Raw genomic sequence first — 25,000 nt, forward strand, 5'->3', positions numbered from 1 at the left:
TTTAAAACAATTTATAATGACATGAAAAATAAAATCCTTAATTATTAATAAATGATATACTAGTATATGAATGACACTAATATGCCATTGACTCAGTTACCAAAGTTATTGTAAGAAAAATAAACAACCATATGTCTTTAATTGATGAAAAACATAACACTATCAGTAACTACAAATCTGTGTAGTGTTTGCTTTCACTCGCCAGCTCATGAAAAGTGTGTCTTTCTCTTCTGCAGCGAGCATTACACAAGAGAGCCATGAGAAACAAACAGCTGTGTGTGTAATGCTACACAGGGTCACGAAACCCCCTTATTTCAGGGAGGGATGTTCCTTCTCAGTACTGAAAAGCCTGAAGAAATGGAGGTGGAAAGGTGGGACGGTAGAGAGAGTAACAACCCTCTGTAGTCCACTTTAGAGAGAGAAATGAGAACAGCAGACGGAGCAGCGCTGCCAGCAGAAAAGCAGGGGTGCATCAATTCAGACCGAAATATTTCGAAATATCTTACAGCTGTCTGTCGCTTACACTATCAGCGTCTAAACGTGATGACATGAAATCACCATTTATCAGCATTTCTCGCTTAAAAAGCCTCGAGTCCTTCCATACGCTAACCAGCAGAAATACGTGACTGACTGATCTCCGGACGACTGTAAGGTAGGTTTACTACTGAGAGGCCTGCAGTGGTACGACAGAAGATAGTCTGATAGAGCAGGACTACCATCTGCTGGACGCTAGAGTCAACGCAGGCCGGGAAAACCTGAGCAGCATGCTCAACCTTCACAGGATTTATTTGCTCCTGGCAGATGCAGAGCTACGGATCCTGTCATGATATGCCGTACTGATATGCATGTACAAATATCACTGACAACCTAACATCTCACACACGAATCAATGACTCCGATCGACCTACAGCATGAGTTAAATAAACACAATAAAAGCCATCGACAAACAGTGGAGTCATTTCTGTCTAGAATCCTCATCCAAATAGTTTCAGTTCACCGAGAGACATCGGTCAATAAAAACAAACTTCGGTGTTTTCCTCCTGTACACACTCTTTCCAAAAGTTTTTGTGGCTTGTTAATAACAATAAAAAAGTATTTAAAATGAAATTAATCAATTAAAACATTTAATTAAAGAAAGGATTAGTTAAATGCAGCAGAGTTTTATTGCATTTTTAATTACATTATTTAATATTTTTTCATTTGATTATTTTTTACTATTTATTTTTAGAAAATTAGAAAATATTATTATGACAATGTTTAAAAAACATTATTTAGACAAATTGTTGAATGTTTAATTATTTTACAACATAAAACTGACAAATAAAATAATATTATCATTGCTAATATTAAATATACTACTTTATTACTAATAATAAATATTTAATGCAATTAATTTGAACAAATTTTGCATCAAATGATGTATTTTTGCTATTATTTTGATAAATTGTTGAATATGTATTTATTTTAATTTGCAGCATAAAAATAACTATCGAACAAAATCTTTTAAAAAAATTTAATTCTATTAATCTGAAAAACATTTGAATGCGTCACTGTTTAAAACAAATTGTTGAACATACATTCAATTAAGCTGCAGCAAATACTGTATCAATTTATCAAAAACACATTTTTTCAAATCAAACATTATAATAAGTGTTATAATAAGTTGGATTATTATTATAAATGTTATAAATATTTTAATTAATTACTGTAATAGTACTGTAATAGCATATGCCGACAATAAAAGACAAAAAAAATCCCATAGATTCATACTAAAGGAGGAACCACAGGCAATACCAAAGTAGGTTAAGAAAGGATTTGATCTGTGTGTATTCACCTTAATTCTGGGCATGGTGACGGTGGGAGGTCTGGCTTTGGCGATGAAGCTGTGAGAAGAGCCTCTCTCCACCACATGTCTGGTGTAGGGCATGAACCTCCGGCCATCAGAGCCAAACACAAAGTCCTCTCTGAGAGCGTCGATCAGGACGATCACCATCCGCTTGAACAACGGCACAGGAGCCTTGCTGGAGTTAGGACCCCCTCCTGCAGCACACACGACAACAAACATTTCACAATTAGAATCAAAGGTGTATAAAAAGGGAGATTTAAACATCGAAATTAAATCCTAAATCTTAATCCCCAGGGACAGAATAAAACAGACTGAGGCATAGGTTATATTTAGATATGTTGCATAAAATTGGGGATACATAAAACTAAAAGTACAAAAAGGCCTATACATGTATATAGTTCAAAGACAATAAATGTTTAATGCATTATTACTTTTTCCTTTATATTACAATGTATCACCAAAAGATTATATATATATATATATATATATATATATATATATATATATATATATATATATATATATATATATAACATTGTGACACAAGTACAACAAGAAACATTAAATAACATACAAATTAACTGTACTTTAAATGTTTTCCCATCTTTTCCACTATCCTTCAAACCACTAGGTCTTACCCATTTGACTGCAAGAAGTTTTTAATAACTTCAAACTGAATTAAATATATTGTGATCACTTTTTATTTGATATATTTTAATACATTAGGTACAGATCAGAATAAGAATGTGGTTTCATTTTTACATTATGACAACAGAACCTTTAATTAAATTTAGTATGATGCAAACTGCAAAAAGGGGCAAAACATACTGCACAAATGTATTATATATATATATATATATATATATATATATATATATATATATATATATATATATATATATATATATATAAATACAAAAATAAATAAATACAGTATATGCAAACCTACAGAGTATCTAAAAAGATTTGTGAATAACTACATTATATTTACATATCAATTAAATAATAACAATTCCTTTAAAAAATCTATAAAAACAATCTTTAGTTAACACAGCCTTAAAAACTCATTATTATCCATATAATGCCTAATGATTCAGAGTGTGTGTTTTTATGTGTTTACCTGTCTGTGGCTCTGCAGGAAAATCAGTCACTTTGCTCTTGTCCGAAAAAGATGATTTGACAGGAACAGGGAAGAATCCTCTCAGGAAAAGAGCGATTGACACAATCTCGCATATGAGACACAATAAAGCAAATACTGATGAGCTCAGCTTCATGATGAAGATCAATAACAGTCATCAATAACACTCTTTACACTCCTAAAACAACACAAATACTGACTACTGTCCGGCCCGCTATCAGACTTATCATTGACCGCAATCAACCGTCATTTTCAACAGAAACGATAGTAAATCCACGCGATTAATGAAGATTCTGCCGGATTAGTGTTTTGAAATTCTCATTTCCGTGTTGTGTCGTGAGGGTCACTACGGCAACCCAGAAGGACCGTTTCCCAAAACGTTTATCAACCTTTCTTGGACTCTTATTTGTAATCGGAGCCAAAACTCTACCAAAAATATTTATATGTACGTTTATATAGTATTTAAAATGTATTAAATATATACAATTGTATTATAATTTATACAATAAATAAAATATTTTTTCTTATAAAATAGACGTAAGAAGTTATATTATAAATACACATTTATACTGTTATATATACACTGTTATTTTTCTATAAATTAGGCGATAGTGAGAAAAATTATTTTATTCTCGACAAAATATTGCTATATTATTACATAATTTAAATAACCGTTGAATGAAAAGTAAAAGTGTGAGGTCATCAGTGGTTGTCATGGTAACATTTGTTGTAATGGCGCTTTATTTATATTTTGACGTTCTCAAAAACGCGTTTTATTTGTAAGGGAGTACATAGACGGAGAAAAGCACGATCCAGCGGAAGAAGCAACGCGGTATGTGGTTTATTAAAGCGCTGCTGACTGAAAAAGTGAAGTGTTTGTAAGCAGTGATTTAGTTACTGTGTTTGTCGAGGGAAATGGACTCCACGGAGAAAACCAGAACCTCAAAGCTTCTCGATGAAATAAACCAGATTTATCACGATGTTAGAGAAGAGTCGATGCATTCAGGTGATCAAAGATGTACATTTCAGAACAGCACAAACTTTTGCAGTTCTTTTATTTATATATATATATATATATATATATATATATATATATATATATATATATATATATATATATATATGTGTGTGTGTGTGTGTGTATATATATATATGTATATGTATGTATATATATATATATATATATATATATATATATATATGTATATATATATATATATATATATATATATATATATATATATATATATATATATATATATATATATATATATTTAATATTCTATAACGGTTGGATTATTTTGTAAAAATGTAAACATGTACAGCTAGCTAACAATAAAAATATGATAACGTCGAATTATTTGTTATATTATATTGTTATTATATATGTTTTAAGAGACTCCTGGTGTGTCCGTGGAGAGGATAGCGATTCTGCTGAAAGAGAAAGCAGAAAGAGGAGATCCACAAGCCGCCTTCCTCCTGGGACAGTTACACTACGAGGAGGTAACCCATGCCTTGCTTTCTATCAATTATCCCGTCTCAGATTGAAACGTGTGAGAATCTGCTTTCCTCGTTACCGGCAAACTGCATATCGGTGCATGATAGTCAGACGTCTGGTGTTTCTGCAGGGCCGCTACACAGAAGCAGAGGCCACCTTTGAAGGCATTAAAGATGAAGATCCTCGAGCTCTGTATCAACTGGCTGTCATATATTACGATGGCCTTGGAACCAAAGAAGACCTTGTGAGGACCATATTGCTCTTATTATGATATCTCATGCATATATATTATAATATATCATATATATATATATATATATATATATATATATATATATATATAGTTAAAAAGATGTTAAATGCTAATAAAATAAGCAGATGTTACAAAATGTCCACAACAGTTCCTTTATTATCCTATTAATATCACACTTTACAATAGGACCTCATTCGTTAACATCAGTGCATCACTAGAACAATGAGCAATATATTTTTAATTTTGAATAAAAATCATTAATGTAAAAAAACACGATGATTACTAGTGTTAGTAAATATTGAAATGAGCAAAAATGCTTCTGAATTATTATACGTTCGTGTAAAAAAAAGCATTGTAAAAGCGCTACTGAATTAACTGTCGTGAAAATACTTTACTTGAACAGGCCAAGGCAGTCGAGTACATGAGAACGGTGGCGTTCTGGGATCCGTCTGAAGTGGGTTGTATCAGATACGCAGCGCTGTATAACCTGGGCCGGGCCTACCTGGAGGGCTTTGGTGTCGAGGCGTCCAGCTCTGAAGCAGAGCGGTGAGAAACGAGCAGCGAAATACGATGTAACCTGCGCGTTAAAAAAAACGTGGAGCACTTCTGATGAGCATTTCTGTGGCAGGCTTTGGCTCCTGGCAGCTGATGATGGGAACCCGAACGCTAGTGTGAAAGCGCAGGCATCTCTGGGCATGTTTTACTGCAGACCAGAGACTCTGGACCTCAGAAAGGTCCCGATATCACTCACGACCATCATGCATCGTCAGCTGTAGACCAGAATCGGGTCCCTTGGGGAACTTCTAATGGGCTTTCAGAAGAGTGCTTTGTGTTTTAGGAGTGAAAGAAGGTCTGTGGTTGCAGTAGCATTACCGGAAGAGCTTCCAGATAAACTGGGAACACACGAGGATATTTTCGCTTGATGAATCTGAACCGCAGTTAGTCCACAAACTGGACTATGTACAGTTTGTGTTGTGTATTAAAAAAAAAAATAATAAAAAAAAAAAAACAAAGTGTTATAATGCTAACCACAGACTTTATTCTACTCAAAAAAAAAAAAAAAAACAAAGCAAATTCTTGAGGGAATCCATAGTGAATTGGATCCAAACCGGCCTATCAAAGGACGCTAAACTTTTACAAACAAATGATTTATAATACATTCAATTATATATGATAATAATATAATAAAGTTAATAATACATATTATAATAAATATAACATTTATAGGTTTCTTCCTGCTTTTCTTTCTCTTGTTGATTTAACAAAAGCAACATATTGTTAGGAAAAATCCATAACACAGACTAATAAATCTGATGCTAACTAGAGCATCTTTTTTTTATTCTTAATTTATCATAACTAAGTAACAGATGAAATTGGAAGAACTTGATGGAGAGTAAATGATGGCAGGATTTCCTTTTTGGGTGAACTATCCCTTTAAATCATCATCGTTCAGAGAAACAGAGATGTCTAATGTCCGCAGGCGTTCTCGTGGCACTCGGAGGCATGTGGTAACGGCAGCCTGGAGTCTCAGGGCACTCTAGGCGTCATGTATCTGTACGGTCAGGGCGTACAGAAGGACCCCGACGCTGCCCTGTTCTGCCTGAAGGAAGCGGCGGAGAGAGGAAGCGTCTACGCTCAGGGTCACCTGACGGCCTGCTACTACCACAGGAAGCTCTACTCCAGAGCGGCCGCCCTGGGAGAGAGGTAAGGCACGTCCCGCACACGTTCTGTTCTGCTGCGGTAAAGACAGCTTTGTTTGGACTCTCAGAGTGTGCGGGTACGAGGACGTCAGCCTCATTGCGCGGCACACGGACTGTCTGGAGGAGTACATCGGGAAGGGCATCGCTATAGCCGCGTTTTACTACGCGCGCTGCCTTCAGCTGGGCCGAGGGGTCCTGAAGAACGGAGACAGAGCCAGGAGCTACTTCGCGCGGGTAATGCCAGCTCCGACGCTGGGCTGCTGAGGAGCTATGAAGATAAAGTCTGGGAGGATGGTCCAGAGGCACTTAAGTTTGATTTCTTGTTCTTCCTCCATCAGGCTGCCGGGATCGATCCGGAGATCTGTAAGGAGCTGCAAATGGACGTTGCGCACGGCAGGATATAAATAACCGCAGAAATCATTTAACCTCATTAATGAAACTGATGAATATACAGCTGCGCTCATACATTTGCATTAATCAGTTGCGCAGGATATGAAAAACGTTAATCATTTTAACAAAATAAGAAAATTGCATGATATTTTTTAATTAATACTGTCCCGAATAAGCTTTTTCACATAACAGGTGTTTACATAGTCACGTGCCAAAATAATAACTGAAATGTATTTTAAAAAAATTGAAAAACCCCGTTTAAAAGTTATCATACCTTTGAATCTTGATACTGTGTGGATTTATGTAGCTTCCTCAGTGCCGAAGCAATGTGATCTTCAAACTAAATAATGTGAAAGATTTGCACATCATCATCCTGTTGAAAAGTTTTAATGCATTGTGTTGTTTTCTTGAGCATCAGTAAATGTTTTCAGCTTTTGTAATAGTTATGTAGGTCACCGAGAACAAGGTCATTTTTATGAATTGAGTTTTTTTGTCTTGTGGAGTGTATGTAAACATCTGTTAGGTGAAATAGCTTATTCAGGACAGTATTAAATATAAAAAGTTTATTTGATTCCTCTTATTTTGTTTTAATTATTAACACATTATACATTCTGCAAGGGGTATTAAAACTTATGAGCACAACTGTATATTTGACTCAGTTTTTTTAATTTTTTTTTGTGATGCTGATGAATTATGTTTAGCATTACTTTAGTGCCGTATAAGAACGATGCAAAGGAAAATCGTTCAATAATCGAGGGGAAAACACATGTGCCAGCTTCCAAGAAATTTAATTGAATTTTCTTCAGAATTTTGACATAATTAACTACATGTCATAACTGCAACTCCTGTTAGGTTTTTTTTTCTAATATTTACAGGTGTAATTACACATTAAATATTTCTGTATAACAAATGCATGAATAAACAAGCATACATATGTTTAGTAATTAAAACTGTAAACATTTTTGGTATTTCAAGATATTTTTTCCTTGGAATATTTACATAATTACAAAAAGTAAATCATTATAGAATATCAATAAATTTGTTTTGTTTTTTTTCTTGTTAAAAACTATATAAAGAGGTGAAGTACTTTTTTAGATGTGTATCTTTAGATCTATAGACATAATTAAACCAAATAGATATTTTTGATGAATAAAGGAAACGGGTATCTATGGATATAATTTTATACCTACCTGATGTAAGCCAACTGAATAAAACAAATATTGAAACTAAGAAACTGTATCAGTGTTTAAAATATAATACGTTTAATATCAAATTATATTAAAGACACAACACATGGCGAATCTTCTTTTGCAATTTATTGCTTATAAATGCTCTAGTCTATTTTGGTAAAAATAAAATTCTATAATAATAACAATATTAATAATAATATCACAAACAGAACCTTCACAATAACTGTACATGACATATTGCACGATTAAAAGCCTTCATAATGGTCACAATAATATGTAGGGAGTTTACAGAGGTCTGGGTTCTTCTTTTTGACAGATGTGTAACACTCATTCCACTGTCACTCACATTACACAGCAAAACCCCCGAGAAGAAAAAACTAAAGAGAAAGGAGAAGGTGGTGACAGCTGGCAGTGGATGTGGTCTGTTCCTCCACGTCAACGGATTTAAACACGAAACATATTCATGACACTTCCTAGATCCAGCACTACAGAGTCAAGTGTTTCAGAAATAAAACAACAGAACAAAAAAAAAAAAAAAAAAAAACCCCACCAAAAACAGCCGTCCAGCTCATCAGAGAAACATCCTGAGCCTTGTTCAGGCCTGCACAGCCTCCACGCTCAGCTCCGGGTACAGTTCTTTAAGAAGCATCTCCAGCAAGATCTGAGGTCAAACCAAAATAATCATCAAGACGTTAATCATCATTCCACCATTAGGTGGCGTTACGGTATTATTAATAAAACTGGATCCTAGCAATATTAGGCCTCTGTGGTAAAGCTTCATATTTTAAAACAATTTAGAGCTAATGTAAATTTAATTTAGTTTAAAATGTGACATATTCACAGTCAATTAGAATAAAACAGCTGGAGTACACAAGTTACATTTTCTTCATAGCATAATTTAATATATTTCTAGACAAATAAATTGTGTGTGTGTGTGTGTTATATATATATATATATATGTATATATATATATATATATATATATATATATATATATATATATATATATATATATATAAATATATATATATTGGGGTGGCATGATACACAGATGTCATGGTTCACTATGTACAATACAACAACAACAAAAATAATAATATTTAATACTAAAAACACTATTTCTTTTCATTTATTTTGATTAAACTTATCCATTTACTTTTGCCTGTATTTGTTGCAAGTCTGCATGCATGAACTAATGCCTACACACAATGTGTGTGTGTGTGTGTGTGTGTGTGTGTGTGTGTTATATATATAGATATAGATACACATACAGATTTTTATGACATATCTATGCTGTACATATAAATACACACAGTATACTGTATATTATAGATAGATACAGATTTTTATGTATATACTGTACATGCATATATTATATATAAAGCATGCTATTTTATATCATGCTTTATATATAAACAAAATATTTTAAAAAACACATGTGCATGTTTAAATAATAGAACAGAATAGCATATACATGCAAAAATATCAAAACATACATAAAATATATAGCTAAATATTAATATAATAAAGTTTAAACATTGTGTATAATACATTTTAAGGTCACATGGGATAAAAGAATTGAGGTGCACCGAAGTGACTGAAGGACTGTTTAGTACCTTTCTGTTTATCTCCCCAATTTTCTCATTTTTGTGGTTAGGTTTTGTTCATGACTTAAACCCCTTTACCAAGGAGTTTGTAATCTCTGAACAAAATGAATAAGAAATAGCATGGATAAAAACGAATGAAAAAAGCTCTGTATTCAGCAGACACCAACCGGTGGATTCGAGATGCCGGGCTACAAGATTTTTGTAGTTGTAATTTCTCTGCCCGCATGGCCTTTATTATGTTAGTTGTTTCAGAGGCAAAGAAAGTTTCAATGCATTTCAACAGAGATTACGTTTAACTCCAAACAACGAGTGCTGCTGAATTAGCAGATCGAATCTTCGTCTCGTCCTCGAGTGAAGCCCCACTCGGCTTCATTCCTAACGCTTTCCCTGTGACGGATGTAAATCTGCTGCGTCATGGGAGCAGAAACGAGAGCGTCTGCTGACCGAAAGTGAATGTTTGAGATCTAGAAATATACCGGAGCGGAGCTGAGGGTCGGTCACGGAGCGCTGGGTGACTTACGTAGAGAAGATGTCGGTTGGCACTGGTCTCCTGAAGTGCATTAAAGATCCTGATGATCCCGTATCTTGCGTTCTGCTGCCCCACGAGATTCTGAAGCGCATCTACACAACACAAACCGGCAAACAGTCTTTCCGACTGGAAGATTGAATTCCTCATTAAAAAGCGGTTTTGATTGTGCTGAGCCTGTGAGAGCTGGATAAGTGAAGCGCAGGTGTAACTGCTCTCGCTGGACTTTGTTTTAAGTGTCCCGCTCTAATTAAAAAGCACCACGCAGGCAGAAACAGCAATGAAGCCTTTCACATCAACGCCATCGCACTTTAGCAAAAAATAAAACCTCTGTTTCAGGGTGATTGAATAAGCACAGGATTAGTTTGTGTGTTCATTTGGATTTTTTTTTTGTTTTTTTTTTTTTAAAAATTGGAAAAATATAAATGGTCCGCTAGGAAGTAATTCCTTTTCGCACCTATTGTTTGCAATAGATTTAAAAAAATAAATAATGCTAAAAATGCGACAGGAGTTACCGTAATTACAAGGTTCAAAAAAAGACTAGAAACGATCGAAACGGTAGAGGGACGTTTAGAGGATATTTATCAATAAATGTAAAAATAAAGCCTTAAAATAATTATAAATGAGCCTTAAAAAAGAAAAAGTAAATAAAATAAAATATGATACATTTAAAAAAATAAATAAATAAATAAAATGCCTTGTCAACTAGCTGAAATAACATAAGCTTAAGTACTAAAACTGAAATAAAAATAAAGCTAAATAGAAATATATTTAGCTGATATATCAGTGACTGCTAAATATTTATTTTTTATTTGGCGTTTAGGTTTAAGTTTATGTAGTTTTTAACAACATTAACTCAGACAAACTCACTCAACATTAACTTAACATTAAAAAAAACTTGAAAAAAAAAAAAGATCATAATAAAATGTAATTAATTAAAATGCCTGAAATTAAATAAGCTGAAATTCTAAAATAATTAAAAAGAAATAAAAATAGAAATGTAAAAGACAAAAGCACTAAAAGTTACTAAAACAAATCATTTAAAAAGAACGAAAACTGATTAATACAATATTAATTCAAGTTATAAATGAGTTATATACAAATAATGCTAATCATTTATTTTAATGCAGCTGTAATGTTAAAACCTGAATACCGAACAGCCAGTCATCTTTATGCAATGGTATGAAATATATTACGTATTGTGAATTACAGCATGTTTAATATTCCTGGTGGTCTCACGAGAAAGGAATCTGATGCCTGCGCTCACCTGGGATGTTGTCTAGAAGCTTCTGCTGTGCTCTCTCCTTGGTTTCTCTGCGCTCACTCTCCGAGCGGCTTTTGTTATGAGGTGCGAGTTTCCCGTTGGGCCAAAAAGTGTCCCGGAATATATTAATGTAGTAAACCAACATCTGCTCGCTGAAGATCCAGTTTACAGTGTCTCTGATCTGCCTGCGGAGGACGAGAGACAGAGATCGACTCAATGAGCTCGCGTACGCAAGTCTCCATTACCTCCATTCATTAACGCTTACTTGTTTATAGTCCGTCCAAACGTGACCTGAACTAGTGCAATTAGTGTCTTCCGCACCCACTTAAACACTGCAGAGAGAAAAACACAAATCGGACTCAACCAATACGTTATTTTTAGGAAAATAAATAAACGTATACTTTTATTTAGCAAAGGATGCATTCAATTAAATCAAAAGTGAAGTGAATGCATTTCTAATGATGGTTTAGCAGATCGCCAATATATATATCCACCATATTTCGATAAAGCGTTTTTCAGGCTATTACTTCATAGAGCAGCGTGCATTTCCGAGCTAATATTTGTGGGGCGTTGCATGTGTGCTTCAGCTAGAGAAACACCAGTCAGTCCCACAGTCCTGTGGTCAGAGATCTGTTGCGTTTCACACCGTCTCAGTCTGACTGAGCACATTGCATCACTGCGGGTGAGAGCGACTCATCTGAGCAGTGTGTGTTTCTGTACTCACTGCCCCTGAGTTCAAAGATCTCTCCGATCAGCATGAAGCAGGGCTCGGCCAGCGCGTCCTTCCTCCCGTCCGTCTCATCGCCGTAGTCTGAGAGGTCGCTGTCATCCTCAGCTTCATCCTGACACACACACACACACCAGATTCATCACTTGTCTTGTTGCTCACACACACACACACACACGGACAATGGCAGATTCATCACTTGTCTTGTTGCTCGACTTAATACAAAATTAAAATATTAGTCGGTAAACCCAGTAAAGTAATACGTTTTTCTGATTAGGTTTTTAAAATTATTAAGGTTTTTTTTCTTGTTTCAAGCATAAATTATTTTATATTTTATTTATTTTACAAATGAAATTAAATGAATTTTAATGTCCTCCAAAAAAGTTTTATCATATTTATCTAAAACGAAATGTAATTTGATAATTTTCTACTCTGAAGATGATCATAATATCTTACAACTATCTGTTAAAACAACAGAATATCTAGATTAAGTGTGTGTCTGTCTGTCTGTCTGTGTGTGTCTGTCTGTGTCTGTCTGTCTGTGTCTGTCTGTCTGTGTGTGTCTGTCTGTCTGTGTGTCTGTCTGTGTGTCTGTCTGTGTCTGTCTGTGTCTGTCTGTCTGTCTCTCCGTGTCTGTCTGTCTCTCCGTGTCTGTCTGTCTCTCCGTGTCTGTCTGTGTGTCTGTCCGTCTCTGTCTGTCTGTCTCTCTGTCTGTCTGTCTCTCTGTCTGTCTGTCTGTCTGTCTGTCTCTCTGTGTCTGTCTGTCTGTCTCTGTGTCTGTCTGTCTGTCTCTCTGTGTCTGTCTGTCTGTCTCTGTGTCTGTCTGTCTGTCTCTGTGTCTGTCTGTCTGTCTCTCTGTGTCTGTCTGTCTGTCTGTGTCTGTCTGTCTGTCTGTGTCTGTCTGTCTGTCTGTCTGTCTGTCTGTCTGTCTGTCTGTCTGTCTGTCTGTCTACCTCCTGGTGTGAGAAAAAGTCTCCCGGCAGTCTCTCCAGGAAGGATGCGAGAGAGAAGGAGGATTTCTTCTGGATGTCGATGACCTTCAGGTGCTCTGGTGATGGACTGAGAAAGGCATACAGAGCCTCGCTCTGACACATGCGCTCATCTGTCAACACTTTCTAGAGAGGAAACACACACAAACTACAACTTCAGGACTCAAAAAAAAAACAAAAAAAAAACCACACACAGCCCTAAATCTAATGAGAACGAAATACACATACGACTGCTTGACCAAGCACACACTCCTGGTGCACATCAACTTGAAAGCTTGAAAAGTGCTTTAGTAAGCATTACGGAAAACACTTAAACATTTAATTAGCTCTGTTTGATGGCATGTGTCTTAAAATAGGTGAATATAATTAACATGAAATTAATAAACATGAAAATCCAGTAGCAGATATAGCGGTAATGTAAAATTATGTGGTATAAATATTAAAAGCAAATTAATAATAAATAATATGCCAAATTATGCAAAAAAACTATTATTAAACGGTTTTAAAAATTGTAATATTTACAAATGCAAAAATGATCGTTGAGGTCATTTTGTGTTTAAAACAATGAAAATGTACATTCCATTCAAGTCAAATACAGAAAACCACTAAAAATATATATATTTTTTGTATCTAATTAAGTAATTAATTAAAAAGCACAGGTCACTCGACGAGAGCAGGAGAGACTCACCTGTAAAAACGTGTTGAGTTGGTTTTTGGATTTGTCAAGGAATTTTTGGTCGATTGATTTGAACGGCAGTTTACTGAGTGAGGGAAGCTGGACTTTCTTGAGTGACGGGAAACACTGCAGAAGAAAAACAGAAAGAAAGATGAACGGTGGGTGAGCATCGCTCTGTGCTTTTATGTTCTGTCGTGCCTTTTCTGTATCAGAACTAATAATGCACATCGATTCATTCACTGCTAGAGCAGCGTGACGATGGCCGTCACAGATCAGTGGCATCTAAAACACCAGCACATGATTTCACACATCAGAGGTGTGGCAGCGTACTGTAAATATCAGCTGTACCTCAGTCAACTTCCTGTGCAAAGCCTGAAACTCGCTGAGCTTTCTGGTGACGGTCCAGCGGTTGTTCTTGCAGTCGTCGTCTTCAGAAAGACTCACGGCTACGAAGTAACACGCCATCTGCTCTCCATTCTCCTCCGAGGCCTACGAGATACACGCACTGCCATTTTAACTCACTCGTTGTACAGTGACGGAAATAAAACGGAGCTGAAATTTGAAAAATTAAACGGAAATAGACTGGAAATAAAAATTAAACGTGAATGGAATTGAAAAAAAAGAAAATTTAACAAAATACGACCGAAACGAAAACAATTGAAATGAAATGTAATTCAAATGAAATAAATGTAAAAATAAAATGTAATGAATACGTTCGTTGAAATAAAATAGAACTGAAACAAAAAATATCCAAAAAATATGTGAAATCAAAATGTAAAAAAATTTATGAAAATAGAATTGGAATACAAATGAAAAATTGAATGAAAATGGAACTGAAATGAAAATAAAATTCAAATAAAATAAAAAATGGAACTGAGATCAAGTGAAACTGGAATTGCATAGATGTGACATGAAAATAAAATAGAAATAAAAGGCAAAAAAATTCAAAGTACATTGAAATGGATGCACAAAAATTACAAATGTAATCGTTTTAAAAATTAAACAGAATGAAAAACAATAAAACAGAACTTAAGTAAAAGCAGAACTGAAATAAAATGTTACATTTAACATATCGGAGCAGATTTAATTTAGCTTGAAGGCATCTGATTCTGCCTAGAACTGAGAAGACATGAAAACAATAACAGCTTACTTCTACGGATCAATGGTGTTCAATTCAACAAAACACTGATGTGTTTCTTTAAGTACAGAGGACTTTTAATACAGTAGCTTTACTCTACATGTTACATATATATAAAAAAAAACTAAACAAGTGAGAGCATGTTTTTTTATTCTTTATAAGACTTTCAAATGATGGGAAAAAAAGTTTTCAAATGTAATTTGCGGTTGCAATCCATTTTAATACGGCATTTAAAAACATGCTTTGATTTTAGTTACTCTGTGAGACCGCTTTCATTTTTGACATCTATCACGTGGCTTGAAAATGATCTGGAAAATTCCTCTAACTATATTGAGATGGTGGCTCTGTGTAAAGTTAAACAGATGGGATGAGGCGTGATTAAAGACTGCGTATGACCTAATGGCTGTGGTTGTAAAAGAGTCGAGCACACAGGAAATGAATCACTGTTGCTTTAAGGAAGGAATGCTGTGAGAGCCGGAGAAAACACCGCAGACAATCAGGCAAAGTGAGAATATGCTGCTAAATCTTTAAATATTTATATTCTTATTTTATATTATATATAAATATATTTAATGTATGAATATATTTTTCTTAAATATTTACATGCATGTATTTGTATTTATTTGCATGCATTTTATTCTATATTTTAAAAAGTATAATAAATAACTTATTTCAGTTAACATTTATTTCATTTATTTATAACAAATAAAATATAAATAAATATGAACAAAAATAATGAATAAAAGTCAATCTTTTTTTATATATTGAAATATATTTTTGTTTATTGTTGAAGAACTAAAAAACTGAAATGAAAATGAATAAAAACTTTTATAATAGTATTTTAATTCTACTAAAATAACACCGGTGAAGCACCACGTCACAGATGTTGCAGCTTGAGCTAATCTTGTATATTCTTGGACTGTGTTCAGGACTGACCTCTGCGGTGCTGACGACGGCTCTCCAGGTGCCCAGGTTCTCGCACCAGCAGTCCGTCCGTGAAATGTGCAGCTGGAGGTCGCTGTGCTCCTTCTCCATGGTGCAGATTTCCTCCTTCAGTAGTGACACAATCTACAATAAAAGTAACATTTTCATGAGTTCCAGCGCAGGTCCGACCCTGACTCGTGCTTCTTCTGATAGGAGGATTAAAACGCTGCCCCTGAGATCTCTGCCAGCACAGGAATAAAGAGACCCTCAGAGTGCATGAGATCAAGTCAGAGAGAAATCAATTCCTGTTTCAGGATTAAATCAAACCACACACACACACACACACACACACACAGTATGAACTCCACAATGTCAGAGGTCGTTACTAGTACTAGTGATAAATTACATAAACACTGGTTGAAGTTACTTAGAGTTACTCTCTTGGGTACATTACTGTTCACAACAACTTTTTTATGTTCTTCAAAAGTAAATATGTGAAATATTATTATAATAACCGTTTTATGCGAATGTGTGTTAAAGTGAAATTATTTCTGTAAAGCAAAACTGAATTTTCAGCATCATTCAGTGTCACATAATTCAGAAATCTAATATATATTATTATCCATGTCGTGCTGCTATGAAATAAACAGTTGTGCTGCTTAATATTAATGAATATTATTATTATTATTATTATTATTATTATGTTTAATATTTTTCACATCAATTTAATTAACCCTTGCTGAATTAGAGTATTGAAATCTTCCTCACCCCAAACTTTTGAACAGTAGTTCATCTATAAGCAGTTTATAGTCCAGCACAAATAAAACTTAACTAAAATCAGTGCTTTTCTAATAAATAAATAAAAATTAAAACTGGTCGTTCAGATATTGTTTATCAGTCTGGCCTCATCTACACCAGTTTCAGTTGTAAAGTGTGGTTTTTAAAAGAAACACCACTATTTTCATCCTGGCTGGCTTCAGACCGCCGCTGGTTTGACCTCGGCGGCTGACCTGAGTCAGCACAGCTGATAACAGGAAGCGGATAAATGCTTGTGAAATACTGGTGTTTTGACACCCTACTGGAACGCATCTTACATGCATTAATTGACACTGATAGCAAGTTGTTTTTAGCTCTGCTACTTCCTGCTTCCTTGTTTGAACATTTTCAATCTCCCAATGAAAACACTAAAATAAACTGAGATACATATTCTTTATAATGCGTTTTATTTAGCAAATAAAATAGTTCAATTGAAAAGTATGCAAACATGGAAATAAAGTGCTATTAGGGACACACAGGACACAAATGGCCCATTAAAAATTGTATAAAGTTCATATTATAACTACTAAAATTAGCATCATTTTTGTTTTATTAAATAAAAATAACAAAAAAGGCTTTAAATTCATTGATATATATATAGATATCTATATATATCTATATATATCTATATCTCTATATCTATCTATCTCTATCTCTATCTATCTATTATATATAAAAAATATAGAGTTGAACTTAATTATTTGTAACCAATCACAAACGAGTGTCTATTGATCACATGGATGCACTGGCCAATCGGAGATCTGATGCACCAAAAATAAATAAATTATTTTCTATTATTATTTCAGACATATTTCACATCAGTGGGCCTATAATTCTGGGTTTACCTTCTTATCCGGTCGCGGTGCGTTCTGGATGGAGCCCAGGGCTTGGCGCTTGTACTCCAGCCTCTCGTACAGCTGGTGTAGTTTGGTCGCGGCGTAACTGGCCTGTTCGTTGATGCCTTTGCTGCCTTCATCCAGGGCCACGTCCCCTCCTTCCATCACCGGACCCTAAAACGCACAGATACACAACAGTAAGTTACAGAAAATGGCGGCTTGGAGTGTTTGGATGTAGCGGTTAAACTCACCACGTCGTCTTTCTCCTCACTGCTGGACTGCGAGCTGCTCCTTTGCTCCTCTCGTTTAATGAGCCGCTCATACAGGTCGCTCACCAGGAACGAGGGGTAATAGCGCTCCTTCATGGTCTCGTACACGTCTCCCTGGATCCTGTGGAACACGTCTGTCCCCTTGTTCCCCACCAGCGTCTGCTGGATCTCTTTATACAGAGCCTTCTCCACCGGGATCTCCCTGCTCTCCACAAAGAAGTTCTGGTAGATCTCTCCCACCAGCTGTGGCACTTCATTCTGCACAGAGGAACAACATCTGGATCAGGATCTGGAGCACAGACAGGGAAATCGAGCACATCCTTGTCTTGTTTTCTAAAGGCAGTCCTTTGAAGGTAGATCTCACAGGTAGGTCACATTTAATCCTCAAACAATGTGCAATTTATGGAGAAATGTGTCTAGATAGCGTAGATCTATGTAGACGTTTATTTTGGATGCAATTAATCATTTGACAGCACCAATATATAATATATACAAAATACACATATACATTTATATACATGAAGTATTGATGCGCAATGCTATATTGTGCTTTCAATGGTTTCGGTCTGCGTTTTTTAATAACAGATTCACATTCAGAACAAACAAGCTATGAAACATATGGTTAATCTTCATACTTTGGTTTGGTCTCATGCTGAACAGACGCTAACCGTTAATAAGATATGACATCAGCATTAAACAGATTATGGCAAATCTGCCGTTGCACAGAAATGAACCAAATATACCTCCTCCAACGTTCATCGGCTGACAGCATTCTAGAGTGCCTGCTTATCTTCATAAATAGCCCTGTTCTCTCTGGACAGTATACAGCAAGTCCATTCATTTATGACATCCTAAACTTTTCAGTACCACTCCTGGCTGAATGGCGGTAACGCTGATTGCTATAATGAAATAAATGACCAATTAGCACATTTGCAACTGTGCCTGTAGATTGGCATGTGCTACAGGGTAATCACTTTCCAGACACCAACACAGCCCTATCCAGATGCTAATTCTTTCTCATAGGGATCATGTAAGGTCATTTTAAGATGTATATATATCGGCTAGTTAGTGATTTCATTGGAGTCGGAATTCAGAAATCTCAGTTTTTTCACAAACAGGTTGTGTGGCCATTCAATTACCACTACAATCAACATTTCTAAACTTACTAGAAAGAATGCAAAAGTAATTGTTACACTTTGCTGTAACGCGCACGGATTTTACGCATTTTCATTTTGCATACTGAATGATATTTATAATGCTTGATCACAGCATTACAAGTAGTGTGAGTTATTAAGAAAAAATAAAAGCGTACATTTTTTTATAAAAAAATGCCGTTCTACTTGCTGAAGTAGCGAAGTCAAATGTTTACCTCGGGTCGCTATAAATAAATGTGTTTTTCTCGTAACATAAAAGGCAAAGACAGAAAATCATTGTCAGTTTTCTATTTTAAAGAGGTATTTAAATAATCAAAAAATACATTTTAAAAAAAGAAATAAATATATTTGTATTAATTAAAATATGAATTTATTAATCGCCCAAACCATAGCAGATATTTTGTTAACATCTGACTATGGCTTGGTATTAAGAATAACATGATAAAATGAATTTTCATTCCCAAGCTTGAGATTTCATTTAATTTCAATTCAGTCCGATTTATTTGTTCAGACAGGTACAGTACAGACGCATTTTTTTTTAAAAAGGGAAAAAAATCTCAACTAATGCTGTACAACTATAAAACCATACAGCTATAAAATAAACCTTGTCAGTTGGTACATAATCTCCCTTATGTTTTATGCTATTATTAAACACTGACAAACAAGTTTTTACGTAGCTATCAACTTTAGACATTTAGTAACTGACAATTTTCATGGCATCTTTTTGCAATGGTCTGTCTGAATACTCCATTCTGATTGGCTGACAGGTATGCATTAAAACCATTTAATGCACAGGTAGTTCCAAGTCAGTTTAATCACCTGCGCGCGCGCGCACACACACACACACACACACACACACACACACACACACACACACACACACACACACACACACACACACACACACGCACACACACACACACACACACACACACACACACACACACACACACACACACACACACACACACACACACACACACACACACACACACACACAGGGTCTCCGTCTCTAGCATAATGCTAGCGCTTACAAGCCATAAATGACAAAACTGCCATTTTATCCTTCTGGTCAAATATTGCGCTGCAAAGAACAATACTAGTTTTAAATCGTTTATAACTTGGCAAATGACCATAGACTTTGTGCATTTCAAATTCTTTAATGCATGACTAGTCATTGATTATCCCTTACTTCACAACATTAAAGAATGGTGAAACCGTATTTCACGTTTAAATTTGATCATAAAATTAAACGAATTTTAAAGCAGAGACTTTTTTCATTTGAAAAGTAACAAAAAACTTTTTGTCATTTATTGGAAAGGAGGAGCACTAAAAACAATGTTTTGCCCATGCATCAACTGAAGGCAACATAGAACAGCTCTGAAGAATCGATATTGATTTAACAAAGTGAGAACAGACTAAAATGAAGAAATCTATATTGTTTGATATTGACGGAACTCGCTCCTTCAGCTATAATGAACGACCATGCAAAGTATTTTCACAGATGTCCCCGTGAGAAACGATTCTTGTCTGAATAGGACTAATGACAGCAGCTCTTTCACTCCTATGCCGACAGACCTCCAGCTCAAGGTCTTGATGTTCTGCCGAAGTGTGTGTCTGACCTTGTTGGCGCTCTTGAGCGTCTCCACCAGCTCCCAAAAGTTAATCAGAGCCCTCTTGTCCACGCGCTCCATGTAGACGCGGAAATGCTCCCGGTACACTGCATTTGACATGATCTCCTCAAACTGAAGTATCTGTAAGAGGACGAGAATTATTAAAGGTATTATTAAAAGCACTTGAACAAATTACAGAGGAAGTGGCATTTCATCTCTAAAAGGCTAGGTATTTTATTAGTAACACCGATGCTAGCTGATGAGGATGTTTCGTCCCTTCTTTTAGAGGTTTTCTACCCATTCGGTGCATCTTGTATATTTTTTTCTTGTAAGTCGAGGCTTGTCTCTGACCCCAAGATGTAAAAATATTTTTGCCATCATAGCTTTAACACTATATAGTAAACACATTGTAAATGTCGGCTAACCTCCTTTCACTGATAGCAGGGTACGTCACACCATTACCTTAATACGCAGCTTTGATGCTCAACAAACAATTTCTATACCAATGCTTAAAGTTTTGCTGCTATATATTTTTGCGTTTTTTCAGCATTCTTTGATGAATAGATAGTTCAAAAGAACAGCATTTATTTTAAATATTTAATATTTAACAAAAGTCGGTACTGATTCACTTTCGATCGGTTGAATGCATCTTTGTTGAATAAAAATATATTTTTTTAAATAAATAAAAATAAAATAGCTTACTGACCTCAAACTTATAATTAGTATTGGTCAACATTGCTTTTTAATTAATGTATTCATTGATTTTTAATTAATGTTATAATTTTATACTTTTTATTTTAATTTTTAAATTTTTTTTATTTTTGTTAAACTTAGTTACATTTATTAATTTTAGTGTTTATCACAAAGTTAAACTAAACAAAAATAAGAAATATTGCTCTAGCAACTAGCTGACTTTAAAGGTTTTATAAAATAAAGTTTATTTTATTTTATTTTAAGGAAGGAAATCTATTCATTCATTCATGTATGCATGTATGTATATGGGTCAAAAACATTAATATGGCCGCATCAAAAGAAATTTGACTATATATCCATAAAAAGCACTTTAAATTTAAGTAAAGCGTCTAGTTAAGGTTTCAAATACATTGTTGGTGAATAATTTAGTTGAAATAATGTAGATTGTCATTTAAAATGTAACAATATTTATGTAACAATCAAAAAAAATGGGCTTATTCCGACCTTTTCTGTACATATTAAATAATAGCAGAGCCTATTACATATTATTGTGTTAAATAAAAAAAATCTCACTGACAGATGGATAAAACCCGTAGGACAGTGGCAAAATGTAAAAATATTTAATAAAATTACAACTAATTCGATTTCGAGCTGAAAATAACTAATCTCTTAATGTGTCCTAAATTGAAAGTAACCCTGGTGTAAGTCTGAACAAAATCAGGTTCTCGATTCTAAACGCTAGTAAATGCTAACAGGCTGTTGTCATGACACGGTGTCAAAACCATGATCGCGTATTCATCTTTACACACTGAGGTTTCTGTGTTCTTCTGAGCTAGCGTATGAAACACTCGCCCAGATCATTAGAGATATTCAGAGACAGGCCTATCTGTGTGGGACGGGACGGCCTAGAGCTACTGGGACAACAACAGCATGTCACACGACTGCGTTCAGATGCAGAAGGGGCTTCCTGTCATGACGTGCTTCCACACAGATCAGAGAAAAACAAGAGTCGCTTCGTTCTATCAGGGCTCGACTGCGAGTGTTTCGATAAAACGGACGCATGTGAAAGGGAAAATCGATTCTTAAATTATATTCTCGCATGTCAACTACAGGATGCAGGATCCTATTGGCTTAGATACGGTGTTTGTGTGGTTTCTTTTGTACCCGCTGGCTCTGCGGGCCGTCCCCTTCGTCCTGGGCTCCGTCTTCCTGCTGTTCATAGTTCGGACCCCCGAGGAGCCGGATACGCTTCTCGCACTGCTTCTTTGCCACTGTGAGCTGGTTAATGTAACGCTTCATGTTTCTGGCACGTAACAGGTCGGCCTTCAGCGCCGCGGCCTCTTTCCCTTTACTGTCTGCAGAAGAGAGAGAGAGAGAGACCGAAAGAGAGGGAATTCAGATGTGCAATCTCGCAGGGATCAGCTGTGATAGATATCTGAGAGAAACCAGCTCTGATGACTGGAGCTGATAGGATGCAAACGGCTCACGATTATTTGTTTCCTTCCGCTTCATCTGTGTCACTTTCACGCAGACGTCAAGCGCACAAACCAACTGAAGGGACTTCTTTAAACATGCACCTTTTTTTTAATACTCATTCCTGATTTTAAAGATTAAAAACTCCCACTGAATGAATGAATGAATGAATAAATAATAGCAAAAATGCTAAAGCAAAATGATTGAAAAAGGAACAAACAAAAGAAATAAAATACATAAAACATGATACATTCCATAAATGTGCAGAAAAAAATGATTAAAAATGTAAAATAAAATGAAAAAAACAAGATAAATTAACAAAAACAACAACAAAAAAGAATAAATAAATAACCAATAGATTAATTTAAAAAAAAAAAAGTGTACTTAAAACAAAATAAAAAGCTATATTTATTCTAATGAATAAAAAATAAAAAAAAATTAAACACTGACGTTTTATTAATTTTATCCAGAAAGAAAATAACTGGTTTAAATTTATAATATAATCGTTTAATTATTTATTTATTTCACTGTTTATGGTTAAATCAGCATTTCAAAATATTCCTAAAAATGTAAAACAAAGCCTATTTGCCAAATGCTTTCCTTGACCCAAATGCTAATTAAAATGCCCATGTTCGGGATCATTGCTCACTTAAATGTTCACTGCTGTTTCATCTTCATCATCCTGGTACTGTAAGTATTAGGATAGAAGCAGCTAATATTAATTTCCACTACAAGAAGCAGGATTGCTTTCTAATGACTGTTAGATTTCAGGCGGTGTCTTGGCTTTCCATGCACCTTCCTTTCTTGTGTTCAATACTTTTTTGTCACTGTATTACACATAACTTCATTTCTAAAACATGTTTGTTTTGTTTTTCTGTATGTATGGATTACATGGGTTGTTACCGACATCCGGTATAAAAGTCAACAGCACCTTTAGAATATATTTAGTGAGATAAATGTTGACGTTTTTAACACTCATTTTACCCACTGGATTATATATAAAATAATATATATATATTGGACAGCTCAAGAAATTCAGCCAATGCACTTTTCACTACATTTTAAAGCAAATACAAGACATTTAATTAAATAATTTTGTGCTAAAAGTAATGTACAACACCAATGCCGGCACTAAATAATTCCATATTGTATACATGCAGTACTACTAGATACTTCTCCCAGAAGCCCATGGAAACAACAACTCTCGCCCGTCTATGAAGTAGCTACCTGTGGCATTCACAGAGCTCAGCAAGAGTCTGGAAATATGAGCAATCACTGCCAAGCAGCATCCATCTCACAACGTGCTCCGTCTGGGAGGAGGGGAGAGACTTTCACACAAGCGTTCCCCTGCTCTCCTTCCTTTAATAGCCAGTGTCATTGTGCTGGACCAGCGGGGAGATTTATAGATTTGCCCATTACAAGGCAGCGGGAGACGGAAAACATGACGACAAATAAACAGCCCCTTCCTGACCCTCCTTGCGAGGACTAACATAACATAAATGCTTCCCACCGCATCAATAAAACGAGCTTTAATTTATCCGGCACTGAAATGAAGCCGCGATTAATTAACCTCATCTCAAATCGAAGATGTGCAGCGGTAAATCTGTTGTTTAGTCAAAGAAAACCTCCTTGTTCATATCCAGATACATTTTGTTAGTCATATATTTGTGAAGCTGGGAACACATTTGTGTTTTTTGGTTCTGATTGGCTATCTGGTATATGTGACAGATAAAGAAAACAGCATGAAAGTTGATGCTACTTAAAGCAATAAAACTGCATAAAATGTCGTATCTGTAGATGTGATCATTTTTAATTATGGTCTGTCGCACCTTCGATAAATAAAATGTATATATTTAATTTAGAATTGTATCCTTAGCCATGCAATGATTTGTTGCATAAAACTGCATTCGTTGCAAAAAACCTCCCATTGAGCTACAGAACAGCTTCCGAACACTTGAAATATGGTGCACGAAACTTTTATAGTGATTTATAAATGTTTGTGTGTCTTTTGTGGGGCTCCACAATAACGCAGAAAAGTATACGCAGTACGCACATCATCGGATTCTGATCGGTCTCGTCTGAACGATACACAGGAAGTGACCGTATCGGACCTGAAAACGATCCTGAGATCGATGCATCCCTAAATGGAACATTTCATAACACTGTAGGAAAACAAATAAATAAAATAAAATTAATTAATTTAAAAATTAAACAAAACGCACATACACACACACATATATATACACACATATATACATACACACACATAAATATATATAC

At 35.1% G+C, this 25,000-nt stretch overlaps 3 protein-coding genes across 3 annotated transcripts in view; 1 reads left to right on the top strand and 2 right to left on the bottom strand.

Moving 5' to 3' along the window:
• LOC122357896 (GPI ethanolamine phosphate transferase 2-like) overlaps positions 1–3,326 on the bottom strand; it is a 111,919-nt gene extending 108,593 nt beyond the window's left edge. Inside the window, 2 exon segments of the mRNA XM_043257549.1 lie at positions 1,835–2,040; positions 2,967–3,326. Of these exon segments, the coding sequence (XP_043113484.1) occupies positions 1,835–2,040; positions 2,967–3,120 (360 nt within the window). The 5' untranslated portion in view covers positions 3,121–3,326.
• Positions 3,327–3,723: 397 nt separating this feature from the next.
• Positions 3,724–7,472, top strand: LOC122357770 (LRP2 binding protein). The gene is made up of 8 exons (XM_043257327.1): positions 3,724–3,990; positions 4,381–4,487; positions 4,613–4,726; positions 5,139–5,281; positions 5,364–5,469; positions 6,216–6,439; positions 6,504–6,669; positions 6,774–7,472. The coding sequence occupies exons 1-8, from the start codon at positions 3,900–3,902 to the stop codon at positions 6,837–6,839; spliced, it is 1,017 nt and encodes a 338-aa protein (XP_043113262.1). The 5' UTR covers positions 3,724–3,899; the 3' UTR covers positions 6,840–7,472.
• Positions 7,473–8,123: 651 nt separating this feature from the next.
• snx25 (sorting nexin 25) overlaps positions 8,124–25,000 on the bottom strand; it is a 40,522-nt gene continuing 23,645 nt past the window's right edge. The window contains 13 exon segments of the mRNA XM_043257324.1: positions 8,124–8,676; positions 10,143–10,243; positions 11,416–11,597; positions 11,678–11,744; positions 12,137–12,254; positions 13,093–13,254; positions 13,817–13,930; positions 14,153–14,293; positions 15,879–16,010; positions 17,528–17,692; positions 17,770–18,045; positions 20,564–20,695; positions 22,412–22,602. Of these exon segments, the coding sequence (XP_043113259.1) occupies positions 8,611–8,676; positions 10,143–10,243; positions 11,416–11,597; positions 11,678–11,744; positions 12,137–12,254; positions 13,093–13,254; positions 13,817–13,930; positions 14,153–14,293; positions 15,879–16,010; positions 17,528–17,692; positions 17,770–18,045; positions 20,564–20,695; positions 22,412–22,602 (1,847 nt within the window). The 3' untranslated portion in view covers positions 8,124–8,610.

This window comes from Puntigrus tetrazona, chromosome 14 (assembly GCF_018831695.1).
Source record: "Puntigrus tetrazona isolate hp1 chromosome 14, ASM1883169v1, whole genome shotgun sequence".
NCBI classification, from domain to species: domain Eukaryota; kingdom Metazoa; phylum Chordata; class Actinopteri; order Cypriniformes; family Cyprinidae; genus Puntigrus; species Puntigrus tetrazona.